Here is a 26,731-nt window from a genome sequence, read left to right on the forward strand (position 1 = left end):
AATGTTATGATGGAAGTTTTGGATCGACCTGGCATCAATGTTGTCCTATCCAGTTCTGGCATTCAAGTCAATTATAAGTCAAATTGTAAGTTCGATCACATGCAATGAGGGATAAACAAACTAGGAATGCCTTGAATAGCTTCTGACTTGTAAGAAATCTGCTTTAAATCAAATTCCTGCAGCCCAAAACAATTTCAAAAATTCTAGAGCTTAATATAGCCTGAACATTACTATCTTCCTGTGTTTAAGACAGAAAGCTCTGGTGGTTTTGTTGCTAAGACATAGACTTGCAAGTGCTAACTCATGGGTTTGAACACCTCTCAAGTCGCCAATGAATGATTTTTTGGAGTACGGAACTTCACCCTTATTTATACCAAATGACATGAACGATTTGCAGAAGTTCAGTCTTTACTTACATTCTTCAATGATATTTGTGACATCAAGCTGAAGCGATGGCAAAATCCAGTTGTACATTTTGTACTCTGTGCCAAATCTTGGCATCTGCACAATCAAGCATGATGGTGCCTGCAAAGAGAAAAACACAGAAATACGGAATGACTACGTAGATTTTTTGCTTTAACTTAAGCCTGATAAAACATATCACCACACTTGATCTGTTATGTCAGCCGTACATCCCAGAGTTGGGCTGAACAATATTTTTATGAAACTGGAACTTATTACGAGTGACTACCTGTGAATGATCGCCGTTTGCAGTTCTTTGAATTGACTCCAACTTGGAGAAAGCATAAAGCCAAAATCCTCCCAGATCTTTCAAAAATGTACCAGGAATTCCGAAGGATTATGCAGGATTAAAGAAGGCGGAGCCTAGTCACAATTACTTGACGAGAGTGTGAATCGATGCATTTTTATCCACAAATAATGTGCCATTTGGGTTCCAGCAAAGTGGTTGTTTTTTTAGAGGATGCAGAACGTTTCTTAGAATGAAGTCAGGTATAAGGGATCAATCTGAGCTTGAGGATTCAACTTTGGATTCAACTTTCTGATGTACGGGGTGGGGGTAGGGGGGGGGGGTTGTCTTCAAATATAAAAAAGGAAAGTTATTCAGAAAGAAACAGCACATGCCTGTAACCCCCCCCCCCCAGCCAAAGCTGGATCTGCCATGCCCCTGACTTTTTATGATCAACCAGCTGCAACAAGCAGCCAAGGAAAGAGGCAGCCACTGACTTGATTGACTTACCTCTACTAGTTTGAGGTCATGTTCCTGAAAGGACTGCAGTAATAGCTGCTCTACCGTCGGGAGTGTCAAGGACTCATCTTTCTCTAGGAATATCTGATGAATGTTGGACTCAGCCACGGCTTTGTTAGCACCGTGCCTGGGGGGGGGGGGGAGAATTGTTTAAGCAATCAGGTTGACATAATGTGTTTATGTCACAGTCAACCTAGATATCCTTTTCATCAAACTTTTCAGTCATTTTATTTTAATTATCACAATTACATCCAACCTATCCTTGTCACCACTTCAAGTCAAATCCACTGTCACTGTCATCGTCATGCATGATCATCATCATTGTCATCATTATTGTTATATACTCTAGATGTGGTCAGTCTCATCCTCACTGTTATGGCCCCTTCATTGTGATTATCACCTTCAATGTAATAGTTACAGTGACTATGTTATAATCACCTTGTCAGGGTTGCCTCGTCACAGTCACCTTGTCAGTCACCTTGTCACAGTCACCTCGTCGCAGTTATCTCACTGCAGTCATCTCGTCACAGTCACCTCATCGAAGTCATCTTGTCACAGTAACCTTTTTTTTCAATTCAATAATGGTTTATTATAATATCCACCTTTAGCAATGCAAGAACGAATTGTGGTTGGATTTACAACATCAAAACATTAACAATATAAGACAAACTATTATTACTAAAATGTTTTTTTAAGTATCATGAATAAAAACGGTTTAAAAGTTATATGTATATGCAAGTAAACATATAAACTGAAGAAAAAAACTTTCAAAACAGTAGTGAGATGAACATTAATGAAGCTCAGACAAAAATAGAATGGAATGAACAAAAAAAACAATATGGTAGAAAAAACAATAAGCTATCAAACTTTTAAAAGGGAAATGACATCGAACAATTAAAAAAAAAGAGAACTTCGAAAAAACAAAGAGAACAAGTTACTACAAAAATTAACTGACATACAAGAAAACCGTGGACAAGATATAAAGGGTAAACAAATACATATATAGACTGGGAAAACATAGACTTTCCAAAGTGTATAAATGAAAAAATAATGAATTTAAGAGTAAAATGGAATTAAACGAACCGAAAAACAATGTGGAAGAAGAAATGGAAAAAGTAAGTAATCTAAAAAGGGAAGTCACTTCGATAAAATTGAGAGAACACTTTACTGCAAAAATTATTTTACATTAAAACTGTGAACAAGGTATGGTAAGGCGCTACTTTTCCTTCTGTTCGTTTCACAATAAAATTCTGTGATTTTTGCTTTTAATGTCTGCGAGTCCTGGCATGGGAAGTTGTAAGGAGGAAGTCTTTGAACTGAGGTGTTCGCTTTAAAGTCTGATCAATCAATGAAACACAAAGCGATTGTCTGTGGTCTTCCAACGATTCAAGGGAGCAGCGGGAGAGGATTTCATCATATGTTGTGTAGGCAGATCCAAATACTGTCCGCAGTGCGCGTTTATGGATCCTCTTAATGCATTGTTTTTGGTATTGAGTCAGGGCTCCACTGCAGCCTCGAGTCCGAGTCCGAGTCTCGAGTCACAAGCATTGAGTCCAAGTCTGAGTCTTGAGTCACTTGTTCTTAGTTGTTGACCAAACTAATCCCTTTTTTTTTAAATATTTTTTAATCATCCATTCTGTCTTTTAAGTAAATCCCAGTGTATATAATTTACCTTGTGTGTGAACATGTTGTTTAGACCCAAAATGTGTTTTCCTTTTAATTCCCATCCCTAAAAAAACCTCCTCCGTTCCTTCCCTCCATGTTTTATCATCCAAACATTATTCAAACATTATACGATTTTCTGCAGCGCCATGTTTTGTCTATGGAGTAACAAAGAATGCTACGTTTGTCGCACAAATACATAACGTTATGTTTTTTCTTTTGATGAAAATAGGTGACTCGAGTCACGAGTCACCAAGCTCGAGTCCTCATGGCCGAGTCCCAGTCCGAGTCATTTTCCAATGTGACTCGAGTCGAGTCCGAGTCACGGAAAATGTGACTCGAGTCCGACTTGAGTTCGAGTCCTGGACTCCATTGAGTCCTACAACACTGCAGACTGGTGCTGCATATTCGGTACAAGGTCTGATCACATATATATAGTCAATAAATCCACATGTGGTACACTATGTTGCTTTAAAAGACGTAGCATATAGAATTTACTGTTCGCACGTTTTTTCGATATGTTTTGCATGTGTGTCCCATTTCAAGTCATTTTGGATGTAGACGCCTAATATCTTAGCGACACTTGCAAGTGGCAAGATTTTGGTTATCGATGGCGATGTCAGATCGAATCGAGGGATTTTGCATAAAGGAAATGTCCATTTTAACACATTTTGCAGGGTTCAGTTTCATTTTGTTGCTGTCAGACCATTCGGCAAGGTTATCTACTGCAAGTTGCATATTTGACGGTTGATCGGCTCCTCGACATTCAACCAATGTTAGATCATCAACGTACTTGAATGTGTGCAGTTGGTCAGATGGGTTTGCATCACTAATCGTTGCCAGGAAAATGATAACTCCGAGGTTTCATGCCCTGAGGTACTCCAGCATTAAGTATCGACCAGTCAGAGCAAGTGGAATGATATTGAACACACTGCTGGCGAGATGACAGGAAACTACAAATCCATGGAATATTGGCACTTCTCACTCCGAGATCAATCAATTTTACAGGGAATGCACAAAATTGGCTTTTGCTGCAATATTCAGAAATAAGTGCATTTGGAGGATTTATATGTTTTAGTAAATATTGTTAAACTGACTTGTTTTACGTTTTTGGCTTGTAGATGCTGGAAAAACCAAGAAAACCCATAATATTCTTGTAGTCTGGTTCCCTGACCCCACTTAGATGAAATGAAGCAATTTATAGACTTTGGGGAATTGTACGGGCAGAGTATCAATTTAGCTGGCTTGTACCCGTTCACAGGTGAGTAATCAATTGCAAAGAAAATGTGGAATAACTAAATATAAGAAATATGGAGTAGTTTTTGAAAATGGCCAGTTTTCTCCAGTGCTGGTCGGCCGACCAGCGTTGGAAAAAATACAATTTTTCTTGAAAATGTCAGGACACCAGGAGACACAATTTTACAGGATGTTTTAGACTTTCATTCCTTAACAATCCAGTAAGGTATTTGGTGATAATTGGATCATTTCGTTTTTTGATGTTTGCAAATGTTGTATCTTCCCTTTAAGGTTTAATTAATGATATATATATCGATACATATCTGTATCGGCATATTTTGATACGATATGATATATATGAATGTTAATATAATGATACAAAATGATACACACAACTGCGCCGGAATTTAAGGAAAAGAAGTGCCACCTACTTATATGAGCAACAGGAGTAGCGAGCTCAACAGAAAACTCACGAATAATGCGAGTGGAAATCCTGTCTGGCCCTCTGGGGGTCTTTTGTCGAATCTTGGCTATTGTCCTGTGTACTTCCCATGGGTATACAACCGAACGGGTACATAACAGGGTTCAGATCAGCAGACTTTTGAGATGGACAATTGGTTTATTGTGTTGGCGATGTTCCAGTAATCATCTGATGATATTCCTGGAACATGTATTTCAACATGGTTGCTTTTACACCTGTAAGAGCACGAATTTCCCGATACCATGCTGATGGGTTGCTGCATTTTAAGTGTTGGACCCGTCAGGAATAGTAGTGTGCTTTAGCTTTGGCAATAGAATACTTGATCTTATTCCTCAGTCGTTTCCAAGTAGAGCTATCACCACGATGAACACTTTGTCTATCACCTATGGGGGATTTCAGGCCTACAGATACCCATGGTTTGTCGCATGAGTGGAGTTTTACCTTGCATCTGGGGAAGTATCTGTCAATGGCAGTGGTATAAGATTGATGTAAAACTGATACTAGTAATGATTTTGTCCAAGGTATTGGTCCCTCTGGTAGGAAGATCAACAATTTGACGAGACATCTGATCTGGTAACAAGGGGTCCGTATTGAGCTGATTAAAATCCCTAAGTATGATGAAGCGAGCTCCGGGGTGATTCGTTATATTCGATATTGTTGTGTTACCTGCGTCTCTATTGCACGGTCTGGTTGGGGGTAGTACAAAGCAGCACAGAAGATGCATGGTATTGATTGTGGGAGGCATTGTGGGCCGAGTTTATTCACACAACTTCCAGGTTGGTGGGGATTGCGATTTCTTTGGGCGATGATGGAATGAGATGATGCTTTGCATAGATGGCCACACCACCACCATTATGATCCTGTCTTGATTTGGCAAACATGGTGTAACCGGGAACAGCCATTAATTCCGGGGGAAGATCAGGCTTGAACTAAGTTTCAGTGACTGCACAAACATCAATGTCATTATCAAGAATGGTAATGGACAATTCATCAAATTTGTTGTAAGCTGATCTTGCATTGCACAGTAAACTAGATGGCAAATCGTGGACAACAGTGTGCTTTGAGTGGGAAATGTTGACATGGACCAGATTGTTAGGATTTAACGCTACTTTGGCCTCTAGTTAAGGACAGTTTTTCCCTCTGTAATTAAGCGCCCTACAACAGTTTGATTATTTTTGCGTGTGTCCGCTCGGGTACTGTGATGCGCCGGGGGGTCACGAAGTAGGTGCAGTTCCTTTCATAACCTCCATGTTACTCCTGGTCAAAGTGATGCAACTCACTCCAAATAGATGCAACTCACCTGATTTTCAGGAGTGGTTGAGACTTGAAGACCTCTGACAGCAAGGTATTTAGGAACTCTTCCGGATCTTTCTTTTCACTCATTAGACTCTTGGTTGTGCCTAACTGATCCAGGTGCTCCCTCAGCTGAAGAATACGATCAGCTCGAACAAAACCATTCCTGTTATCAAAATCAAGCACAAAGTGGACAACGTTACAACCAAGGCAGTAAATAAGTTCTTAAAGTGTATGGCAGCACTTGTTGTCAAGCTTTAGCATTAGGGAGGTTTCGCAAGCGAAGGGATACACTTACACTTATGTTAAGCTATCCGTATCCATTTTTTACTTACGTGTAGCGAGCGAGATATGCGTGTCGTCTGCACGTATGACATCATACGCCACTCACTATCCGCTAAACGTGCAGAAGACACGCATATCTCGCTCGCTACACGTAGGTAAAAAAACGGATAAGGATAGCTAAGCGTAAGTGTAAGCGTATCCGTTCGCTTGCGAAACCTCCCTATTGTTGGACGAAACCGTACAGACTTTTTCTCTGGACCTTGAAGGAATCAGAATCCTTCAACCCAATTTTTAATGAGCTCTGTAGCAGATCAACCAATTATTCAGTTCAGTTCATTTAATCAAAAGTCCTTCTCATGGAGTTGTCTCATTCTTCCAGACTCACTTTCTCAAGGGGTTGACAATGCTCTCTCTGAGAGTCTTCTGGACTTTCTCATACTCCTGCAGATCGCCCAGGCCCTGCGTGCGTCGCAGGAGCGGATCGAAGACGCCGTTGTAGGCAAACATACTGAAGAGTGTGCTGTCCAGGTAGCAGGAGTTCTGATAACCCTGGATGCCCTTCTCCATGCCCACGAACTCTGGTCTGAGGCGAGGTGGGGGGTCGATGAAACCTTTCACTAACGGCGATGCAAAGCCCCCAAAATCTTTAGAATGACAGAAATTATAAGGAGTAATAATAGCAATATTGAAGCGCAAATCAGTGAACACTTACTTCTCGTGCGATGATTCCCTCCTATTCACCTTATACATATTCTCAACTTCAGTGATAAATAACTACGAATTGGCAGAGTTGTAATGACTCGACTCGAATCTGACTCGAGTCACAATTTTTGGTGACTGGAGTCAAGTCCCTAAGGGTAAAAGACTTGACTTGACTTGAGTTACTGTGAGCAAATGACTTGATTCGACTCGAGTCCCTCATCAGAAGACTCGACTCGACTCCAGCGACGGCTAATGAGACTCGAGTCCCAAAAACAAAAACAAAACTTTGCGAAAAATAGTTGCAATGAATACAAATGTATGTTCGGCGTCATTTTGCAAATACGGTACAGCGGCTGCTTGTCGTGTACAAACATACGTGTCAGAGACTCCCACCTTGTGGTTCTGAAACGCACAAAATACTATCCAGGAACCAGACTTTAAACACATTTTCCAATTTATGGTTTCATCATTGGCTTTGGGCAATTTCGTGTTAAGCTCTTGGATTTGAACGCCGGCTGAATTCATGCCCTCCTTTTAAGAATGCAATAGATACATGCCAACTTTTAACTCTTTCGCTACGGCGAGCCACTGACAGCGGCACACAAAAATTGTACAGGTCGTACGCGAGCCGCTGGCAGCGGCACGTTGACGTCGCTGTGAATAAACGGGGTATCCCCATGACGTGTGCCTTATCTACATAATTTATATCGTATAACCTCTGACCCTAGTTTGAGCCGCTGCCAGCGGCTCTCCGTCTGGCCGGGGTGCGCTTCAGGTTATTGTGAGCAGTTTGCTTACGGAGATACATTTAAAGATGGCGGCGCCCACATCGACGCTCGGCGGAATTTCCAGTGGTTAATTACGTCCAGTTGGGACAAAATAGGTAAATTAAATTCCGTAGCAAAAGAGTTAAATAATCAGAAACAGTTTTGTATAATGCAATATGGTTTTGATGTTCTCAGCGATCAGCTAAGTTCTAGATCAAAAGCCAAACCAGAGAGCAATAAACCAAAGTTTCGCTTCTTGTTACCTGTTACTGTTAGTGATACAAATGACTTTCTCTCTTGTCTTTATTTGTTATGTAGTGTTCAAATATTCGTGACTCAAATTGATTCAAGCTAAATATTTGACTTGACTCGACTCAACTACGCACTGTGACTCGACTCGACTTTCTTGACATAATGACTCGAGTCGCCTCGAGTCACTTCTTCAAAATGACTTGACTCAACTTGAGTCACAAAAATCAGTGACTCGTTACAACTCTGCGAATTGGGCAGTTAAGTTGCATGCATACATAGCGCGCAAAAGTGCTTGGCACTTGGACTCGGGGTATCATGCAACGAAAACAAGTGCAGCGTGAAAACTGCAGCGCATTCCGCTAATTTAGTGTGCGGTGCACTGCAAGCATGTACAAAATGCATAGTTGGGTGCCCGCTGGAGCCTAGTCAGAGTGCATAAATTCAAAGTTACTAGGGAGTTTTGGTTACGCAGTTACTTGAGATCTTGCTAGGATATTGTGCGGACCTGCTGTGCGCTGAGCACCAACATTGAGAACAAAATTGTAAGTAGAATTTGTGTTGTTTCCTTTGTGACACTTTACCCAGCTATTAAATTAAGGCAAGTCTAGCTTGGGAAAATTTCATACTGCGCAGTAAATCCCAAGGCCATATATTTTTGGGTGAATTTTAAAGAGGAAAATAATCAGTGATCTGTTGAATTATATTGGACACCAATCACCTCCAGAGGTAACAGGAGATTATAGTGGTTGAAGGTACATGTACCTCCTTTTGTTTTGTGTAAACAGAGCAATGAATTGAGTGTTGCAAGTTATATCTTTGTGCCGATTATTAATTACTTGTGTTTCTAATAGGGTTTGCCTGTAAGTGGGGATGTAAATGTACTTTCCGCCCAACAGACACACCCCCTGGGTTGTTGTGAACTCACCTTCCACAGAAATTCCCACCGAGTGCAGAGCCGCTCCCGTGCGCAATTCTATAAAAATATTTTGTGGGAGAAAATGCCACAAATGGTGTCAGAAGTGGGATTCTTGTAGGGAAAATTTATTATTTTATCGTTAGTCTGCCGTCTCGCTATGGTCTTCGTAGTTTAAATTTAATCAAGAATAACTGCATTCTTCTTAAACATCCAACCACTCGTAGCAGAACTTCTTAGCCGTAGGTGATCAGGACGCGTCGCAACCCAAGTTACGATATGTAACACGTAGCAACTCACGACGCATTGTACGATCCTTTCACCAAACTTGCGTTGTGTTGAACGCGTCGTAAGCTCCTTGACAACGTTGTTTTCTTACCCAGTTTTATGCCATAAAAATTACATAAACAAGACTATAACACCGAGACAATGTGCGTCAAGTCGCAAAAGGAAAATGCATGGAAGTAATTATTAATTGGCCTGGAATGTTGCAGTTTAAATTCCAAATTAGCTTCTAGTCCACCGCAAGCTTGTTTTCCGTTAAAACTGCATCACACGTTTGCTATTTTGTTTTACGTTTTAAAAAGTTTTGGAGCGGAGATTCGACGACTATTTGTTGACTATCAGACGACTATTTACTGTTTGCTGAATAAATACACGCAACAGTCATCGTATTGTGCTATCAATACACCTACGACGCGTCACACTTACGACACGTTTTGTGAAATGAATGGCAGGATGCTTCACAGCTGCGTTACGATGAGTTTCGTGAAATTAGCCTTTCAATATGCTGCCCCAAGTTCCCTGTGGCACAAGTTACCAGTTCATGTGAGAAATGCCAACAACTTAAACCATTTTAAGACGCTGCTGAAACTCATCTTTTTCAAACTGCTTTTGATTTAAAGTGGATATTACTGTAACCATTCTAATAAATTTAACTTTACACTACTTTTTAATGATGTGTTTTGATGTATTTCTGGTTTTAATTAATAATTTTGATGTATTTGGTGATTTAATATATCTGATGATTTTAGTGCATTTGAATCAACACTAGAATAACATGTACCCCGTTTTAATTAAAGTAAAGTGCATTTGAATCGTAGCCAGGAATTTTTCAGTGGGGGGCGGGGGGCGCTGGGGGGCTATCTGGGGGGCTAAGAGAATATCTGGTTAGGGCACATTTCAGTTTGAACAATTTTGTGCACAAGTCTAATGGAATGTCTCCCAAATGTCCAATCCAAGGTAATTTTCCAAACATTTTTTTTGCAATACTTTTCAGCCTTAGACACTGCAGTAACGACCGAGCTGATTGGCTGAGTACCTAGCAGTACCTTCAGTCTTCATTCAGTTATTGATCATTAAGATAATACATATTATACATAAACCTGGTTGCTTTGCTCACTTTCTGAGTACATGCAGATGTATGCGTCTCCCAGTAGCCTCTCCACAATCTCAGTCAGTTGCTTGCCCTCGATGCGGGCCTTGATGTGATCCATGTCCACCCATTTCAGGAAATCCTTGAGGTGGGTGATCTGAGGGATGTTGTAGCCATGCTTGTCACCTTAAAAGAAACAATACAAAAACAAAAACAAATGCTAAATATGGGTCTACACATGTTATTACTAACCCTGTTTCAAACCATATTTTAAAGCTAAAATTGTGATTTTATAATGCAGACACTTAGACATTATTTTCATGATGTATGTGAACATTTAATTGATTCAGTGTGGGTTTTTTTTGAAAATTAAAATTTGGTAGTTATATTTTGTGGGAAACCTATGGGGTTTATTTTGTTTAATTTTCGGGGACAGACATACTCAAAATAAAAGCACATGCGCATCGATCAAAACAAAATCGCTGTTCCAAAAACCATCAACAAGAGTGCATTTAATGACGGCATGGCATTTGGTTAATAAGTCAACTATTTTTGGTCAATTTTCGAGGACAGACTGACAGAATGACCGACCAAGCGACTGACCGACCACCAAGTGACTGACCGACCACCAAGCGACATGAAGAGGCTCCTGCCACAGACTTGGCCAAGTCTGGGTTGCGCTCGGTCTGTGCCTATAGTAAATCCACTCACAGCGCATATCGCATACGTCCTTACAGTACATAACGCGCGCCCTCATGCGTCGAATCCGGACCATCATGTTAAAAACGTACATGTACATGTTATTTTCAAGTGATGCAGCAACCCAGACTTGGTCAATCTACCAAGCGTACGCGCTGGTTTGTTCCACGTTTGTACACAGTCTATGGAAATTAATTTTCGCTGTGATTGGCTTCTACCAATTACGGTAGAAGCCAATCATATCACAATGTTTCAGGTAATTAGCATTTTTATTCTTAAAAACGCGCGCAGGTTGTTTTGATATTATTCAAAAGTACAGATGCCTGATTCAAAGCACTGAGCTATCTCGCTGTCGCTTGGCAGATTCCTAGTCCAATTCTTTTTGTCTCATGCTTACCCTGCATATCAGCCATACTGTCAAAGAACACCCATTCAGAATCTTTCTCCCTCCCAGCCTTCACAAATGCTACGTAATGACTGCTCTTGATGCAGATGACCGCAAACAAGTCCATCAGCTTTGGGGTCAGTAATCTCTGATGGTGTTCGTTCACTACCAATTCCGAGAAACCTTTCTCCATGGTCTTGGAGAAGAATTCCGTCAGGAAATGGTCCGGGACGGTCAGGGTGGTGGGCTTGTGGTGTTTCCGATGGGTGCCTCCATGCATCTGGTTTGTATGGGGAAAGAATACAGGACTTACAATCGAGTATGAAATACCTGTTTTATCTGCTAAAACATATACATAAAAAATAGTGGTTTCATAAAACCGTTACTGGTGCATAAAAGCGTTGTTCTTATACAAGCTAATGTACAAATTGATGTACCTGATCACGATCAGCTAGGGCGTATTTGTGTTGGGGTTTGAAATGTGGGGAAGAGAAATGTCAACCTGTCGGGTAAATTGGTTGAAAATACATTAATACCCCCAATAAAAAACCAAGTGCAAGTGACAAGGAGTAAGGAACTATAAGCCCCAATGTGCTAACAAAAACTGCTAGATTATCCTGTGACAGTCAAATTGAAGGTTTTATTTGGAAGTGTCAACTCTGGGGAAATTGGTGTTGAAAGAATAACTGCATTAAAAGTGAAATCCCCAAAAATGCAGTGTAGTTCCAGAAAGGAGAAGTCCCCGAGGAGGTTTGTTAGAAAGTTAAAGCAGCCCCGCACCCCTCCCCCACCCCCTCCCAAATAAAAAGAACAAGAAAAGACAATGAAGAAAAACGTGGGAGGGCAACAGCCCCCCCCCCATGAAACCTTGTCACCCCCCAGTCGCCTCCCCCCCCCACCCACCGAGATTTTGAGTTTCTAAAAAAATTATCATTGATCTAAATGTAAATAGTCGCGAATGATCCACATGATGACTACTGAGAAACGACCCTTCGACCGCGGACCAGTAGTCTGACAACCGGCGTGACATAGCACATAATGATAATCTACAGTACTATATTATTAAAATGCGTATTAACACCCACTGCACTGCTCGCTCACACCACAGAACACGTATTATAGACAGGTGGTCCGTGGGTCACACAGTTTCAGTCAGCGATATCACGCGAATCGGCCACGCACAAACATTTTTTCTCCATTCAGATATTAGCTAAAATAATAATAATAGACCAAATAAATTTCCTTGAAATTAATAGACCACGCCTCTCCAAAACTTTCCGAATTCTTTTTTTTTTTTGGCTAATTCTGATGCCGGGTAATGAAAGGGGTTTAAAAGACATGCCCAAAACTCCCGAAGGACGATTGACGAACTATTACTTATTTTCCTTAATTTCCTAAACTCTAATTATTATGATTTTGATAAATGAGTTTTAAAATTCTTGAAAAATCTAAGATGGCCTTTAAATATAGGAATAAAATTACGGCGAGCTGGTCTGACCTTTCAAAGGGTTGCCAACTGGCAGATTTTTTTCTCCTGATTACAGAAATTTCGTTGAATTTTATGCTGTCTTTTCAAGGTTTTTGAATTCTTGTTTAGAAAAATACTAAATAATGTAAATCCTTTTATTGTACTTTTACGAGGAGATTAAGATCAATAAAAAATAAAGTGTAGGTCTACTAGACCATTTGAAATTTTGACTTGAAAGGAGCCCTTAGGCCTACGGCCAAATGTTGCCGATAAAGAAAGTTGAAACGTGACACCCCTGTTGTCTGATGAGTACGACGTGCATGCCATGGCCATCGTCGGGTCCGCGAGATATCGATTTCAGCGTTGAGCAGCTTCGGGGTGCTTTCAGTTTCAACCTTTCATTCCTATTTCTTTGATATTTCCCAGAGAATGAACCACCAGTCTAACTGAAATTCATGGTAAGTAAGTCTGTTCTTTATAAGTAATGAGACACGCAACATTACAATGACGCATGATCAACTAAATGTAGGCCTAGCGGCTTAGCCTATGTGTGGCACTGGCCCAGTCGACTGCATAGCCTAACAAGTAACAAGTTAGGCTTTCAGCAAATTAGACACATGTTGTCAAAATTTTTGGCCACAAACATTGATCAAATGTTGTATATTTCTTTTTTTGTGCAATTTCCAACTCATTCAGTATTTATTGAATTGAAATGTGGGTAATGGGGGTGGTAACTATGTACATTTATATTTTCTTAAGGATGATTTGTCAGCCAATATGGTGCAGAATATTACAGAACCTCTAGAGAATCACTCTAGAGAATTTTATTTATTTGAAGGACAGTTAACTCCACTCTGCCTGTTCCTTTTCTCATAGATTCAACTGTCATAACCATGGCAGATATACGTTCGATGTTCTCATCTATAAGAAAACGTCAAGGTGAAACAAGACCTGCGAGTAAAGGCGACCCATCCAAAAGGGCTTGCACAGGTGGTGGTGACGAGGGAAATCTACCAGGCACGTCATTCGAAATAGAGGATACTAGTTTGCCGGTTGCTGATGACAGTGGTTCCAGCGATGATGAATGTGACTCGATAGAGGTGCAGGTCCAGCAAATGGAAGAAACCTTAGCACCAGATGGTAAATATTAGCTTATTTGTTTACTTTACTTGAGTGATCATGCATGCTGGCTGCATTCTGCTTCTTTATCACACTCCCAGTTTGAGGCCTCTGATCCAGGAGGATGTGATCACAGGCCAACGCATCCACAATAACTTGACTACTCATCCCAAATAGTTTCCAAGATAGCTGGGTATGTGATTTCCTGCTTCTGGGATTGCCATTTTAAGTCTCCATCAATTGATTTGGTTCAGACTGCTGACCTACTGTCACAAGTTTCCTTGTTACTGAATACGCCAATGTAGCTGTCAAATGGAAGTTCCACTGGGAGGTGGGGGTGGGGTGGACTGGCCGGTGTGGGCATACTATTCATTGTTGTAAAATTAATATTGTCATTTTCTCAAGATAGAAGCCGATCAGTAACTATTTTTTCGTAACGCATGCTTCAAGCTGGGGATGAAGTAAAAACATTTGTACTGGCTATCTACATAAGTGTGTGATAGAAAGGCACCAATTTGCTTTGACTTAATACACTGTAGTGTATCAGGTTTTGAAGGTCTTATAGAAGGGACATGGTAGCCTAGCGGTAAGGCTCTGGTCTTGTGATCCAAAGATCGTTGGTTCCAGCCCCACCACAGTGTGTCCTTGGGCAAGGCACTTTACCCTCGATTGCCTCACTCCACCCAGGTGTAAGTGGGGACCTGTGAGGAACCTCAGCACAATTAAGCACTGATTTAACAGCTGCCACTCTTCAGGACTGTCGGATGGGCGTGCCAGGTTCCAATGACCAGGGTAATACGCCTATACTGTAAAACCCCTTAGAGCAGTCACTGACTGAATAGGGCTCATAACTTTGTTATATTATTGACAAGCTGATTTACCCGATCATAGATCGGGTAGGGCGCGTGTCGGAGATGAAAATGTGGGGAGTTAAATGTAAATGGGGGTTAGTTTAGAAGACATGCAGTTATAGAAAAGCAATTTATTTTTTTTGTGGTGTGATCTGAGGCAATAGCTGACCACTAAAACCAATTAGAGCAAAAGATCATCGTTTAAACATCATTTTCGAGCTTGGGGTCATTGAATCAGCTACACGGTATTCTGAGCAATAGAATCATTATAGTAGGCTACAATTTTTATTCGGGGAAGAAAAAGTGGGGGGGGGGACCAAACAAAGTGGAGGGGGGGGGTTTCTTCCTGTCCCCCGTCGATTTACGCACATGATAATTATGTACCACGGCAACTGTCTGTAAATGTTCCCGTTGGTCTGTCAAATTGGCATTTTGTGAGGCAGTCGCATTGTGGGAAATTAGTGAAAAGGTTACCGTAGTACACAGGTGAAGGCTGATTGTACAGTTTTGACAATAAATCATAATGCAATCAAACGTGAAGTTGTCATTGGCAATGAAAATGTTGATTGTTACCATAAAATTACAAACAGTCTGAATGATGGAGGAAGGTCATAATTAAGTTTCAGTATTGGACTCTTCAACAAACGTGAACTTAAACTTCTTACAATTTGGGAGACCATCTGCGAGGAAAAAGTCTTTTATTGAAATTGGTTCAACCATATGTTAGAGAAAATTTTACTCGGCCTCCGAGAAATGTTTGCTCCTGAGAGGATCCGAGACCGCAGTCTCCCGAGGCGCCAAAATCGCTCCACGTCCGTGGAAAAATGTGGAGGGTGTCTTCCGCCGGGTCGGGCACTTCGGGTTGTCCTAATTTTTCCGTACCGACCGGCGATCCATTTTGTCGATTTTTTGTGACTGCATTTAAGATCGCGATATTTGAAGCAATGCATTGCTCCTTCATTGATCCCAAACAGGCCCCCTAAATTATAACAAGACACTGAATTATACGTGGCGGGCAGCGAACTCACAACGCTCAGCCTTGGTGGTGGAAGCATGGAGCTGTAAACATATTATGGAAGCAACAGCACTCTATCACGTGACGTCACATGCTTGTACTTCAAATAGCGAGCACCGTAGACCCAACCTCGTTTCCAGGGCGTGGAGCAGGCTGCAGTACGCGTTGCCATCGATGGTTTTACGCATAGCCCGGAAGTACTACGCAGTGTAGACTTTCGATTGGTCAGACTGCGCAAGGCATACTAATGTGTAGTCCTTCTGAGTATTCGTTGCACTCGGCAACACGGGCGGCAAGCAAAGCACAGGAAAGAATAGGGACACTTGGTGGCCACGCACCATGGAGAAAAAATATTTTGCCAAGGTCACCCCATACTACCGTTCTGTGAACACTTTTGCAGAACGGCTGAGTAGAACACGTAAACGAAACCCCTACATTGACCTCGCTGACCTCGCACAGTCTAGACTCGCAGAAAAGCCAGCACAGGAGGCGCCCAGGCAGTCAACGTGAAAGCGCACACGACGGCAAATTCCTGCGCAAAACGCAGTCACGAAAAATCGACAAAATGGATCGCCGGTCCGTACCGGAAAATCAGGATGACCCGAAGTGTCCGACCCGGTGGAAGACACCCTCCACATTTTTCCACGGACGTGGAGCGATTTTGGTGCCGCGGGAGCCCGCGGTCTCGGATTCTTTCAGGAGCAAACATCGTCTCGGAGGCGAGTAAACTTCTCTCTTATATATATAGATATTGTTGTGAAATAAAACTGAGATGATATTTTTGAATTTTAAAATTGAGAAATTTGATGGAGTTCCGACAAGTATTACCACTTAGACAAGCACATTTATGGATAGTAGCAAATGTATAATATAATATTTAATATTTTTCTCTTTGGAATTGAAGACAATTCACAAACAGCTGAAAAAAAGGATGCGGTGCAGTGGTTCTGGGTTTGGGTTATGTAGGAAGAGGATAACTGACGCTCTTGATAGTGACACTTTCTTGCTACACCACAACTAACAATTTTACGATATTGCTGTCATGACTCGGAGAAATGCGACATTCGAAATAGAGGATACTAGTTTGCCGGTTGCTGATGACAGTGGTTCCAGCGATGATGAATGTGACTTTGCTTGCAGAAACTTCTTGGCTCCGATAGCATGTGCTGAAGAGGCTTTCACTAGTACTGGATTCTCCAACTGGAAGAAGGTACTTGGGAAGAAAGGGAAGATCTCCAAACATGTTGTAGCTGACTATCATGTCAATGCCATGGTTGCATGGGCTTCCTTCAAAGAGAGTGAGAAGGTGAGTTTTTACCCCATGTATAATATTAGATTTTTCTCAACAGCTTTTCCTCTCAAAATTGTGTTCCACCTGTGTGCTGGGGGTTGTGGAATATGCCCACAGTATTCCCAGCCTGTCGTAAGAGACAACTACAGGGAGGAAATTAACCGTATTAGAACTTGAAAGACACTAACACGCATGTGTTCAGTGTTGTTAAACTTTACCTGCCTTCCTCAGAATCGTGAGTTCATTGCTCTCACGGTGTAAATTCAATACTTTCATGCGAATAAATCATATGGGTTATTCACTCTTACACACTTTTTTATCTCCTTTTCCATTCAGGTGGGCTCTGTTCTTTAACTACTTTGCGGCACGACTTGTGTTGATGAGCACTCTACTGCAGAAAACCAAATCGTTGTCCACCATGCTGCAGCAAGACGATGTGGACCTGTCTGCAGCTAGCAACTTAGCTGCAGTCATCATTGATGAGCTCCAGGACATGCGGTCCAATGACGACACCTTCTGTGAGATCTGGCAGGAGGTGGACGGAGTCGTAAGTGATTGCCGGGATGACCTCGTGCCCACCAGACGGAGACGAGCTCCTCGACCTTCAACATGCACGGAAGGCTACTATGTGCTCGAAGCCACTGGTCAGCAGGAGCAAGCGACCCCTGAAGTGGACTTCAAAGTTAACTTCATGTTCCCGGTGCTGGACAGGATGTTGCAGGAAATGAGACGGAGGTTTAGCGACCTAATCTGCAGGCCGACGAAGGGTATAGATGCCCTGACACCATCCAGTGAAAACTTTCTGTCCCCTGAGAACCTGAAGGCTCTACAGGAATCATATGGGGCAGATCAGGAAGACCTGAGGCATGATCTCCATCAAGTAAAGAGGCTGATAGAGAGAAAGGCTTCTAAAGAAGAAGCAGTACCAAAGAGCATGCAGGGTCTTGCCAATTTCTTGGAGCCCTACAAGGATGCCTTCTTTGAGCTATATCGACTTTCGCAAATCGCAGCGATCATTCCAGTCACGTTAGCCTCATGTGAGAGAAGCTTCTCTGCAATGAAGCTAATCAAGACATATCACTACATTGACTTCTGTGGTTGGTTAGAACTAGTTGCTTTTAATGCAAGGGAGTGCATGCACTGTTTTGCGTATAATTAGGTATTTATAAGGTATTGTTACTATTTTTTCACATAGCTCCCTCTCACAACGTTGGTGTCTAGTCCGAAAATTAGCATGAATGCAACATTGACAGGTGGGGGGGGGGGGGTATGGGAATCTGTAGATCAAAAGTTTCCTGGTCGTATGGTCATGCAAATCGTTGTCTACAGTCGTTTGGCAAAACGCCAGCTTAAGTGTCCCAACAACCTTGTCCAACATTGAGAGCGCAAGCCCAGCAATTCACAGATTTAAAATAAAGGATCTTTAGAAAACTTTAGAGCATCTTGCAAGGTCTGGGAAGTGTCATTTCCTGCCATCTGGGAGGCCTTTTTACCCAAAATTTTCTTGTACGCTCCGCGCCAACCGATGGTGGCGCTCCGCTTAGATAGTAACATGACGCCCCCCATGAAATGTTCCAGCCCCCCAGCACCCCCCCACTTAAAAATTCCTGGCTACGCCACTGTTTACATGTATGCACTCTTTGCAATGTGCACCCAAATGACTTCATCATCGCGATTTGTAAAGAACTGCAAATCCTCCGTAGTGGTACAACCATACTCCGTAGCTCCATGTACAACTAAATGATCTTATATCTCTATAACCAACGCGACATGTGGATTTGACTGCAGTCAGAACTCACGTGCAACAGCACGGCTAGCACGTTGGTAGCCAAAACACTGCTTACAACACACACAGCACATAGTGTATGCATCAAAGATGGTACGATTTCAAGGAATGCATATTGCACATTCACGGCTGTTTGGTGTACGACTCAATTGCACCTATGACAAAACGCACCTAAACACAACCCATCCATTACCGGTGAAAACTGAAAGTGCGCAGCAGAGAGTAGTAGTGCGGTTCCAGTAACAGCTACTGGAAGAAGAAAATATGGGCGACCAGCGTTTTAGGTCCGTGGGCAAAATTACGACAACCTGATAGTGGTCAACCTGCCCACGACCAATTCCACAATTTCCCGCATTTTTTCATCGCATTTACATAGTTACGCTTTTTCTTCGAAGAACAAACAGAGATTCTCGCGTATCATCCGCCAATTTGACATTCTGTGAATCAGATTCGAAAACAGCGCCACCACTGACAGTGAAGTTCTATTCAATGTGCAATACAACTTTTATTTTCGTGGTGTGGCCGCACCGTGCGTTGGGACTAATAATTCAATGACATGTACAAATCAGATGACGGGGATTTATTCAGGTGTTGTATGCAGGTGTGTATAGGCATGCATCCTTCACTATCACCACTCTTTTCATTTTTAACATTGAGAGGCAACTCATGCAAAGACTCCTGATCACAATTAAACACTAGCACATTTCCAATGACGTCTTATTATTGTCTCAGACTCTCAGTACAGTAATTAGCAGTGTGATTCACTGTACAGGTCATTGACTGTGACTTACCGTTTGGAAACAGTCTTCACAGTAGTTCTTGATAAGTGTGGTATATTCCAAAGCTTCCTCTGTTTTGCACTCACTGCACTGAAAGACAGCCAGGTTGCCGCACACTGTACACTGCCTGGGATCTGTCAGAAAGATACACATTATGCTACACAGTAGAATGTCAGTATTTTATGATTGTCCCGTCCAAATTTGGCATTCAACTCAATCATATTAGTCCAATCATGAGTCAGCTCACATGTTACGAGGGATAAACAATGACAAAGGAATGCCTTTGTGACAGCTCATTTGAATAGCTAGCTACTTGACATGGGACTGGATGACTTGTGATGATTTTAATGACTTTTAATTGACTTTTAAAAAATCTACTGTAAATCAATACTGCTGCCCAAAAGTTTTTCCAAAATTACCAGATCTTAATGTTGCCGAAATATGGCCACCTTCCTGTGTTTAAGACAGCAAGCTTTGGTGGTTGTGTTGCTAAGACATCTGTACTTGCAAGTGCTAAATCATGGGTGTGAACACCTCTCAAGTCGCCTATGAATGATTTTCTGGAGTGCAGAACTCCACCCTTATTTATACCAAATGACATATAAATTTGCAGAAGTTGAGTCTTTACTTACAGTCTTCAATGATATTTGTGACATCGAGCTGAAGCGATGGCAAAATGCGATTGTACATTTTGTAGTCTGTGCCAAATCTTGGCATCTGCACAATCAAGCATGATGGTGCCTGCAAAAAGAAAAACACAGAAATACGGAATGACTATGAAGTGAGATGAATCAATGAAGAACTCAGAGGAGATTATTCTCAGGTTCTGTGCCACTGCAGCTTTATTCATCAGACATAATGTAAGAGAGAGCGCGGGCGAACTGTTCACCTAATGTGCTTGCGCGCATACAAAGTAGTGCTCATGAAGTATCACAACATCCCTCCCCTTTTGAAAGTACAATTTCAGCAATAATTATTGGTGTACACATAAAACTGGAATTTACTTAATTAGCAAGCATTTACATGAAATGTGTAGTGATGGCTTTTCAATTAACAGGCATATGAAACATTGGTGGTCATATCTTACTGACAACTACAACTTTTGTTTCTCTGCAATATGTGGCACACAGTCTTAGCACCTTCTTTTCGAACGGTAACAAATTTAACTTTGAATCAGTAACAAAGTGAACTTTAGTACTTTGAACAAAGTGAACAAAGTGTACTTTTAGTACAAAGTGAACTTTAGTACTTTCTTTCTTTTGAAATTTGACTTTGGTACTTTCTTGCTTTCTTCCTTTTTGAACGGTTAACAAATTTAACTTTAAACAACAATAAATGTACTGAAACGGGTTTAATAAACATATGAAACTCTGAGTTCTGTTTCAAATCGTGTGGGTTATTTTTTTTGTTTCCATATGAAATTAAATGTGTAATATCGTTTCTGAACCAAATTGTTTGAAGTATCTGCTATGTATAATCTGGGTGTGTGATATTATTCAGTGTATCTGGCTGGTTTTCGGATTGTGCGTCCAGATTTTGTTTTGCGAGTGACAGTCGGAGACTTGTTTCGATCTGTGTTGTTTCGGTCTGTTTTGTTTCGGTCTGTTTGTTTCACAGCTTCTGTGTCTAGCTTCTTGTTGGACAGTGGAAGTGATTCATCAGCGAATCGAACTCGTTTGGGCGTAGCCGGGGATTTCATCTGGCTGGGCATCTCACGTAGGTGCGAACGGTTGCGACGTAGTCTGTGTCCATTGGGTGTGGTGACTTCATATGATCTAGGTTCCTTACAGACTGTTGTGACTTCACCAGGCAACCAAGTGTGGTTCTGCTGGTCCAGGATTCGCACTCGTTGGCCAACATAGAGTTGCGGGAGTTCTTTTACTGCTTGTTTGGCATCATGGTCGGTCTTCATCTTTTGTCGTCTTGCCTCTAGCTGGTCTCTGATATCCTCAGCTTTCTGGGGGTTTGCTTGCAGGTGGTTGTTTGGCAAGGTAGTTTGTATCGGTCTGCCGAAGAGAATTTCAGCTGGTGACGGTAGTTTGGAGTCCACAGGGGTTGCACGGAGGTTCAAGAGTGCTATGTCGACATTTTGTCCAGACCTCTGGCATTTCTTGATCACTGACTTGACGGTTCTGACTGAACGTTCCACGAAACCGTTTGAACGTGGATAACGTGGAGACGAAGTTGTGTGCTTGATGCCCCATGTGTTACACATGTCTTTGTAGTGTTTGCCTACGAATTGGGGGCCGTTGTCTGACATAACCTCAGCTGGTGCTCCAAGGAGGCTGAATGTGTGTGAGGTGATGCCAGCAACTGCTGCACTGGTTGTGCTGTTCAACTTGTGAACAACAGGGTACTTCGAATGATAGTCAACTATCAGTAGATAGTTGTCTCCGTGGATTTCAAACAGATCAGTGCCAAGTTTGGTCCAGGGTGTCGAAGGTACTTGATGTGGCTCCAATGGTTCCTTTTGCTGTTTGGGTTGGGATTCCTGGCAGTAGGAACACGCTTTGACAAGTTCATCAATATGGCGATTGATGTTGGGCCAGTAGACCGACTCTCTGGCTAGACGTCTTGTCTTCTCTATACCCATATGGCCTGTATGGAGCTGTTGTAAGATATCCGTCTGAAGTGAGTCTGGAATGATGACCTGTCTTCCTTTGAAGATTATTCCCCAGGAGATACCAAGCTCATCCCTGTATGGCCAGTAGACCCGTAGATCTCGAGGTAGTTCCTTGACGGAGTCTGGCCAGCCACTGTATATTATCTGACACAGTGCACTTAGTACAGGGTCTCTTGCTGTTTCTCTCTGCAGTTGCTCTTGCTTAGACTGCCCAAAATGCACAAGGTCCATGCACATGGCGTCTTGGCCTTCATAGACATCAAAACTGCCGACCAGTCTGTCTAGGGGTATGTCATCACTCTTTGTCGGGTTTGGCAATCTGCTCAGAGCATCTGATAGCGTCATTGTTTTCCCTGGTCTGTACTGTACGTCAAAGTTGTATCCTTGCACCTTAATTAGCAAGCGTTGCAGACGAGGTGGTGCACTCGAGAGGGGTTTCTTCCAGATCATCTCAAGTGGCTTGTGATCAGTGTGGAGTGTAAACTCTTTCCCGAAGAGATAGCTATGGAACCTGGTGATGCCGAACACTAGGGCTAGTGTTTCTCTCTCTATGTTAGAGTAGTTGGCTTGTGCCGGGGAAAGACTCTTCGACGCAAATGCTATCGGCCTGTTGTTTTGAAGGAGGCAGGCTCCCAGACCCTTCTGTGATGCGTCGACTCCCAGCACAGTGTGTATCTCTGGGTTGTAGTACTGGAGACACGCGTCAGTGGTGATGGAATATTTCAAGGCTTCGAATGCTGCTTGATGGTCATCCTGCCACAGATATGGCACATTCTTCTTCAGGAGATCCCTGAGGGTCGCTGCTTTGTCTGCCAGGTTAGGGATATATGCAGAGACGTATGTGATCAGGCCTAGGAATTTTTGCAGGTCTTCCTTGTCCTGAGGTGTTGGAATGCTGTGGATGTCCTCAATTCTGCCTGGGTCCGGCCGGATGCCGGTGTCGGAGTACAGTGACCCAAAGAAGTTGATTTGGTTGGTCTTGATGTGGCATTTGTTGCTGTTGAAAACTAAGCCTTCACGGCTGGCTGTTTGAAGTAGATTCAGGAGGTTGGCATCGTGTTCTTCCTCAGTACGGCCATATACAGCAACATCTTCAGCAATGCCGACGCATCCTGGGACCTGTTCTATGATGTCGTCCATGCACTGCTGGAAGATGTCTTGGCTGATGGAGAGACCAAATGGAAGGCGCTGGAAACAGTACCGGCCAAATGGCGTTCGAAAGGTGGTCAGCTCTTGGGATTCTTCCTCGAGCTTGACGGCCCAATACCCAGCTTTAGCATCAAGCTTCGAGAAGAATTTGGCTTGAGAAAATGCTGGGTTGAGTTCCTCCAGTGTGGGTATTTTGTGCGGACATCTCTTGAGGCTCTGGTTCAGCCGCTTAGGATCCAAACAGACCCTAAGTGTCCCATCTTGTTTCAAGCTCGTGGTTATCGAACTACACCAGTCGGTGTGATGGGTGACCTTTCTAATTACACCTTGCTGTTCCATCTTGTCGATCTCTATTTTGAGCTTCGGCTTCAGGTGTATGCTACACTTCCTGGGTGCGTCAATGCTCGGTTTAGCATCCTCCTTTAGATGAAGAGTTGCTCTGGCTTTGAAGTTTCCAATTGTGTCAAATTGGTTGGGGTACAACCTCACGAGGTCGTGGACCGACTTGATGGTGTCATGTGACAGATTTTGGGGTTCACTTACTCCTGGTTGTTTGGGTGATGCAGGGGGTTGAGGTGACGATTCAGTGGAGTGGATGGTGACCACTTCAAGCTCGCTGCACATGGGCAGGCCGGCTATGGCTGGTCCGGGGACATCTACGACGTAGAATCTGTTCTTTGTCCACTTCGGTGTCTTGTAGCGGCATAAAAGCTCAATGCACCCTAGGCATACAATCTCTGTACCGTTGTACGCCGTCAGCTTGGTCTTCACAGGCTGGACGAAAGACTTCCATCGACATCCATACATCTGTTTGATCGTACGGAGTGGCAACATGTTTCCTCCGGCTCCAGTGTCAACTGTTGTGATTAGTCGGTGTGTGCCGATGAGGTCGGGGCAGATAACGTCAAGCGTTGTGTATGCCTCCCTGTTGTTGTCTATCGAGCTCATGCAGAGGTTCGAGACAGTAACTGTGTGGAATACTGTTTCATATTCCTCTGAAGCTTCTGCTGAATGGATGGGTTGTTCATCTCTGTTGGTGTCATTTGGCTTCTGCTTGCCGGCATTGGATCGACTTTTGGATCTTGGTCTGCGAGTTGTATTTCCTCGCGATGGGCTGCGGCCACGTCTGGACGGAGATTTGCCCTTGCGTTTACCCTGGCTTCGGGTCTTTCTGCAGAATTTGGCCCAATGGCCCTTGGAACCACATGATTTACATGTGTCCCGGTAGGCAGGACACCGTCTTGGGGGGTGGGATAGACCACAGTTGCCACAGGTTCTGCCAGTGGGTCGGAAAGCATGGACAGCTGTATGTGACGCCTCCAACGTCTCAAGGCACTTTTTGCCAGCAAGGATGGCTTCGTACTTCCGTCCCTCTTGTAGCATGTCATCGATGCTAAAACCAATGGGTTTGTCTAGAAGATCTTTCTGGAAAGATTCAGATGTGGTAGACGCAATCACTAATTCGATGATGCGTTCCGTCATTTCCTCTGGTCCGAAGTTACATTCGTGTGCCTTTGCTCGGCATCTGTTGACGAAGTTGTCCAGGGATTCATCTGGTTTCTGGCGATACCGCATAAGCTCCAGGCGATGTATGCGGAAGTTCACTTTGATGTGTAACTGCTTCTCGAACAACTCCCATAACTGGTTGGGGATCAGTTGTTCTTCTGCTGACAGGCTTGAAGAATTTATCATTTTGAGGCCTCCAGTTCCGACTGCTATTTGTATCTTAACAGCACGCTTGGCAGGATCGGTGATTTCCTGGTCCCTGAAGCTCAGGTCCATCCGTTGTTTAAAAAGCTTAAACTCTTCTGCGATGTCTGTGGCACCCCAGTTCATTTCTGGGAACTTGGCCATGATGCAGGGCTGTGGGATAGAAATCTCTGGGATACAATTCAATATGCTACAGCAAACGAAATTGTAAACAATAGCAACTGCAATGTAGCATAAAGGTAAGTGCTACGATTAGTGATCACAATAAATCACAACAATATAATTATTTCAATAATAATTTTGACTATTCAACAATATATTTGTCAAAACACATATTATTGTTCATATATGAAATGTCCAGAGTTCTTTTGGTGAGCAGTCCTTTCTCCAAGAATGTCCAAACACAGTTTGTCCTGCTTTTCCACAGAAATGAGCGATGTACTGTCAGTTTTCCAACTTGACTTGATGTCCCGTACAGGCCTCCGTAGATATGATTGATGCACAGTTCCGGCGCTGGCGGATGAATACGGCGAATGTTCACTGTTCAACCGGTAGTTTTCAGTTACTCTGCTTAGTTGAGAGTGATGGGTGTTCTCTGGCCTTTTTCACCACTGCTGCCACCATGAAGTGAGATGAATCAATGAAGAACTCAGAGGAGATTATTCTCAGGTTCTGTGCCACTGCAGCTTTATTCATCAGACATAATGTAAGAGAGAGCGCGGGCGAACTGTTCACCTAATGTGCTTGCGCGCATACAAAGTAGTGCTCATGAAGTATCACAACAGACTACATAGATTCTTTGCTTGAATTAAGCCTGACAATGCAAATCACTACACTTGTTCTGTTGTGTAAGACCCAGAGCTGTGCTGAACAAAATTATTATTGAATGTTTGAATTAAGTTGGAAGTTCGAAACAGTTAGGTGTGACTACACGTGAAAGATCTATTGTTGCAGTACTTTGAAATTAGTCAGAAGATTCTGCAGGATTCAGGAGCTAGATCTATTCGTCACAAATGCTTTGGGTTCCTTCTTCATACAAAGTGATTGTTTTATTTTTGAGGATGCGGGGTTTAATAAGGGATCAATTTCAGCTTCGGGTTCAACTTGGGATACAACTTTCTGATGTGGGGAGAGGGGGTGTTTACCAAATAACTTGGGTTGAAAAAAATAGGAAAATCATGTAGAAAGAATAAGCACACACTTGTTCACGCCCCCTCAACCCCCATCCCCCCACCCCCAAGCCAAAGCTGGATCTGCCATGCCCCTGACATTTTACGATCAACCAGCTGCAACAAGTAGCCAAGGAAAAGGGCAGCCAATGACTTGATTGACTTACCTCTACTAGTTTGAGGTCATGTTCCTGAAATGACTGGAGTAATAGCTGCTCTACCGTTGGGAGTGTCAAGGACTCGTCTTTCTTTAGGAATATCTGATGAATGTTGGACTCATCCACGGCTTTGTTAGCACCGTGCCTGGGGGGAGAATTGTATTAAGCAACCAATCAGGTGATTCGTCTTAGAAAGTTGGTATGGCCAGTTTGACATTTTTTTTCCGTCAACCTTGACATCCTTTTCATCGAACTTTTAACTCCTTTTATTGTAATTATCACAATTACATCAAACCTATCTTTGTCACTATCACTGTTTTAATCACCAGCACTGTCATCATCATGCATGGTCATCA

At 42.7% G+C, this 26,731-nt stretch overlaps 1 protein-coding gene across 1 annotated transcript in view; it reads right to left on the reverse strand.

Moving 5' to 3' along the window:
• Positions 1-408: 408 nt before the first annotated feature.
• LOC119736553 overlaps positions 409-26,731 on the reverse strand; it is a 37,483-nt gene continuing 11,160 nt past the window's right edge. The window contains exons 7-16 of the mRNA XM_038210567.1: positions 26,385-26,520; positions 20,199-20,307; positions 19,579-19,700; positions 11,270-11,537; positions 10,201-10,359; positions 8,811-8,858; positions 6,550-6,808; positions 5,887-6,045; positions 1,199-1,334; positions 409-525 (exon numbers count right to left, since the gene is read on the reverse strand). Of these exons, the coding sequence (XP_038066495.1) occupies positions 409-525; positions 1,199-1,334; positions 5,887-6,045; positions 6,550-6,808; positions 8,811-8,858; positions 10,201-10,359; positions 11,270-11,537; positions 19,579-19,700; positions 20,199-20,307; positions 26,385-26,520 (1,513 nt within the window). The remainder of the gene's footprint in view (positions 526-1,198; positions 1,335-5,886; positions 6,046-6,549; positions 6,809-8,810; positions 8,859-10,200; positions 10,360-11,269; positions 11,538-19,578; positions 19,701-20,198; positions 20,308-26,384; positions 26,521-26,731) is intronic.

Source organism: Patiria miniata, unplaced genomic scaffold, assembly GCF_015706575.1.
Source record: "Patiria miniata isolate m_02_andy unplaced genomic scaffold, ASM1570657v1 HiC_scaffold_3, whole genome shotgun sequence".
Lineage (NCBI taxonomy): Eukaryota > Metazoa > Echinodermata > Asteroidea > Valvatida > Asterinidae > Patiria > Patiria miniata.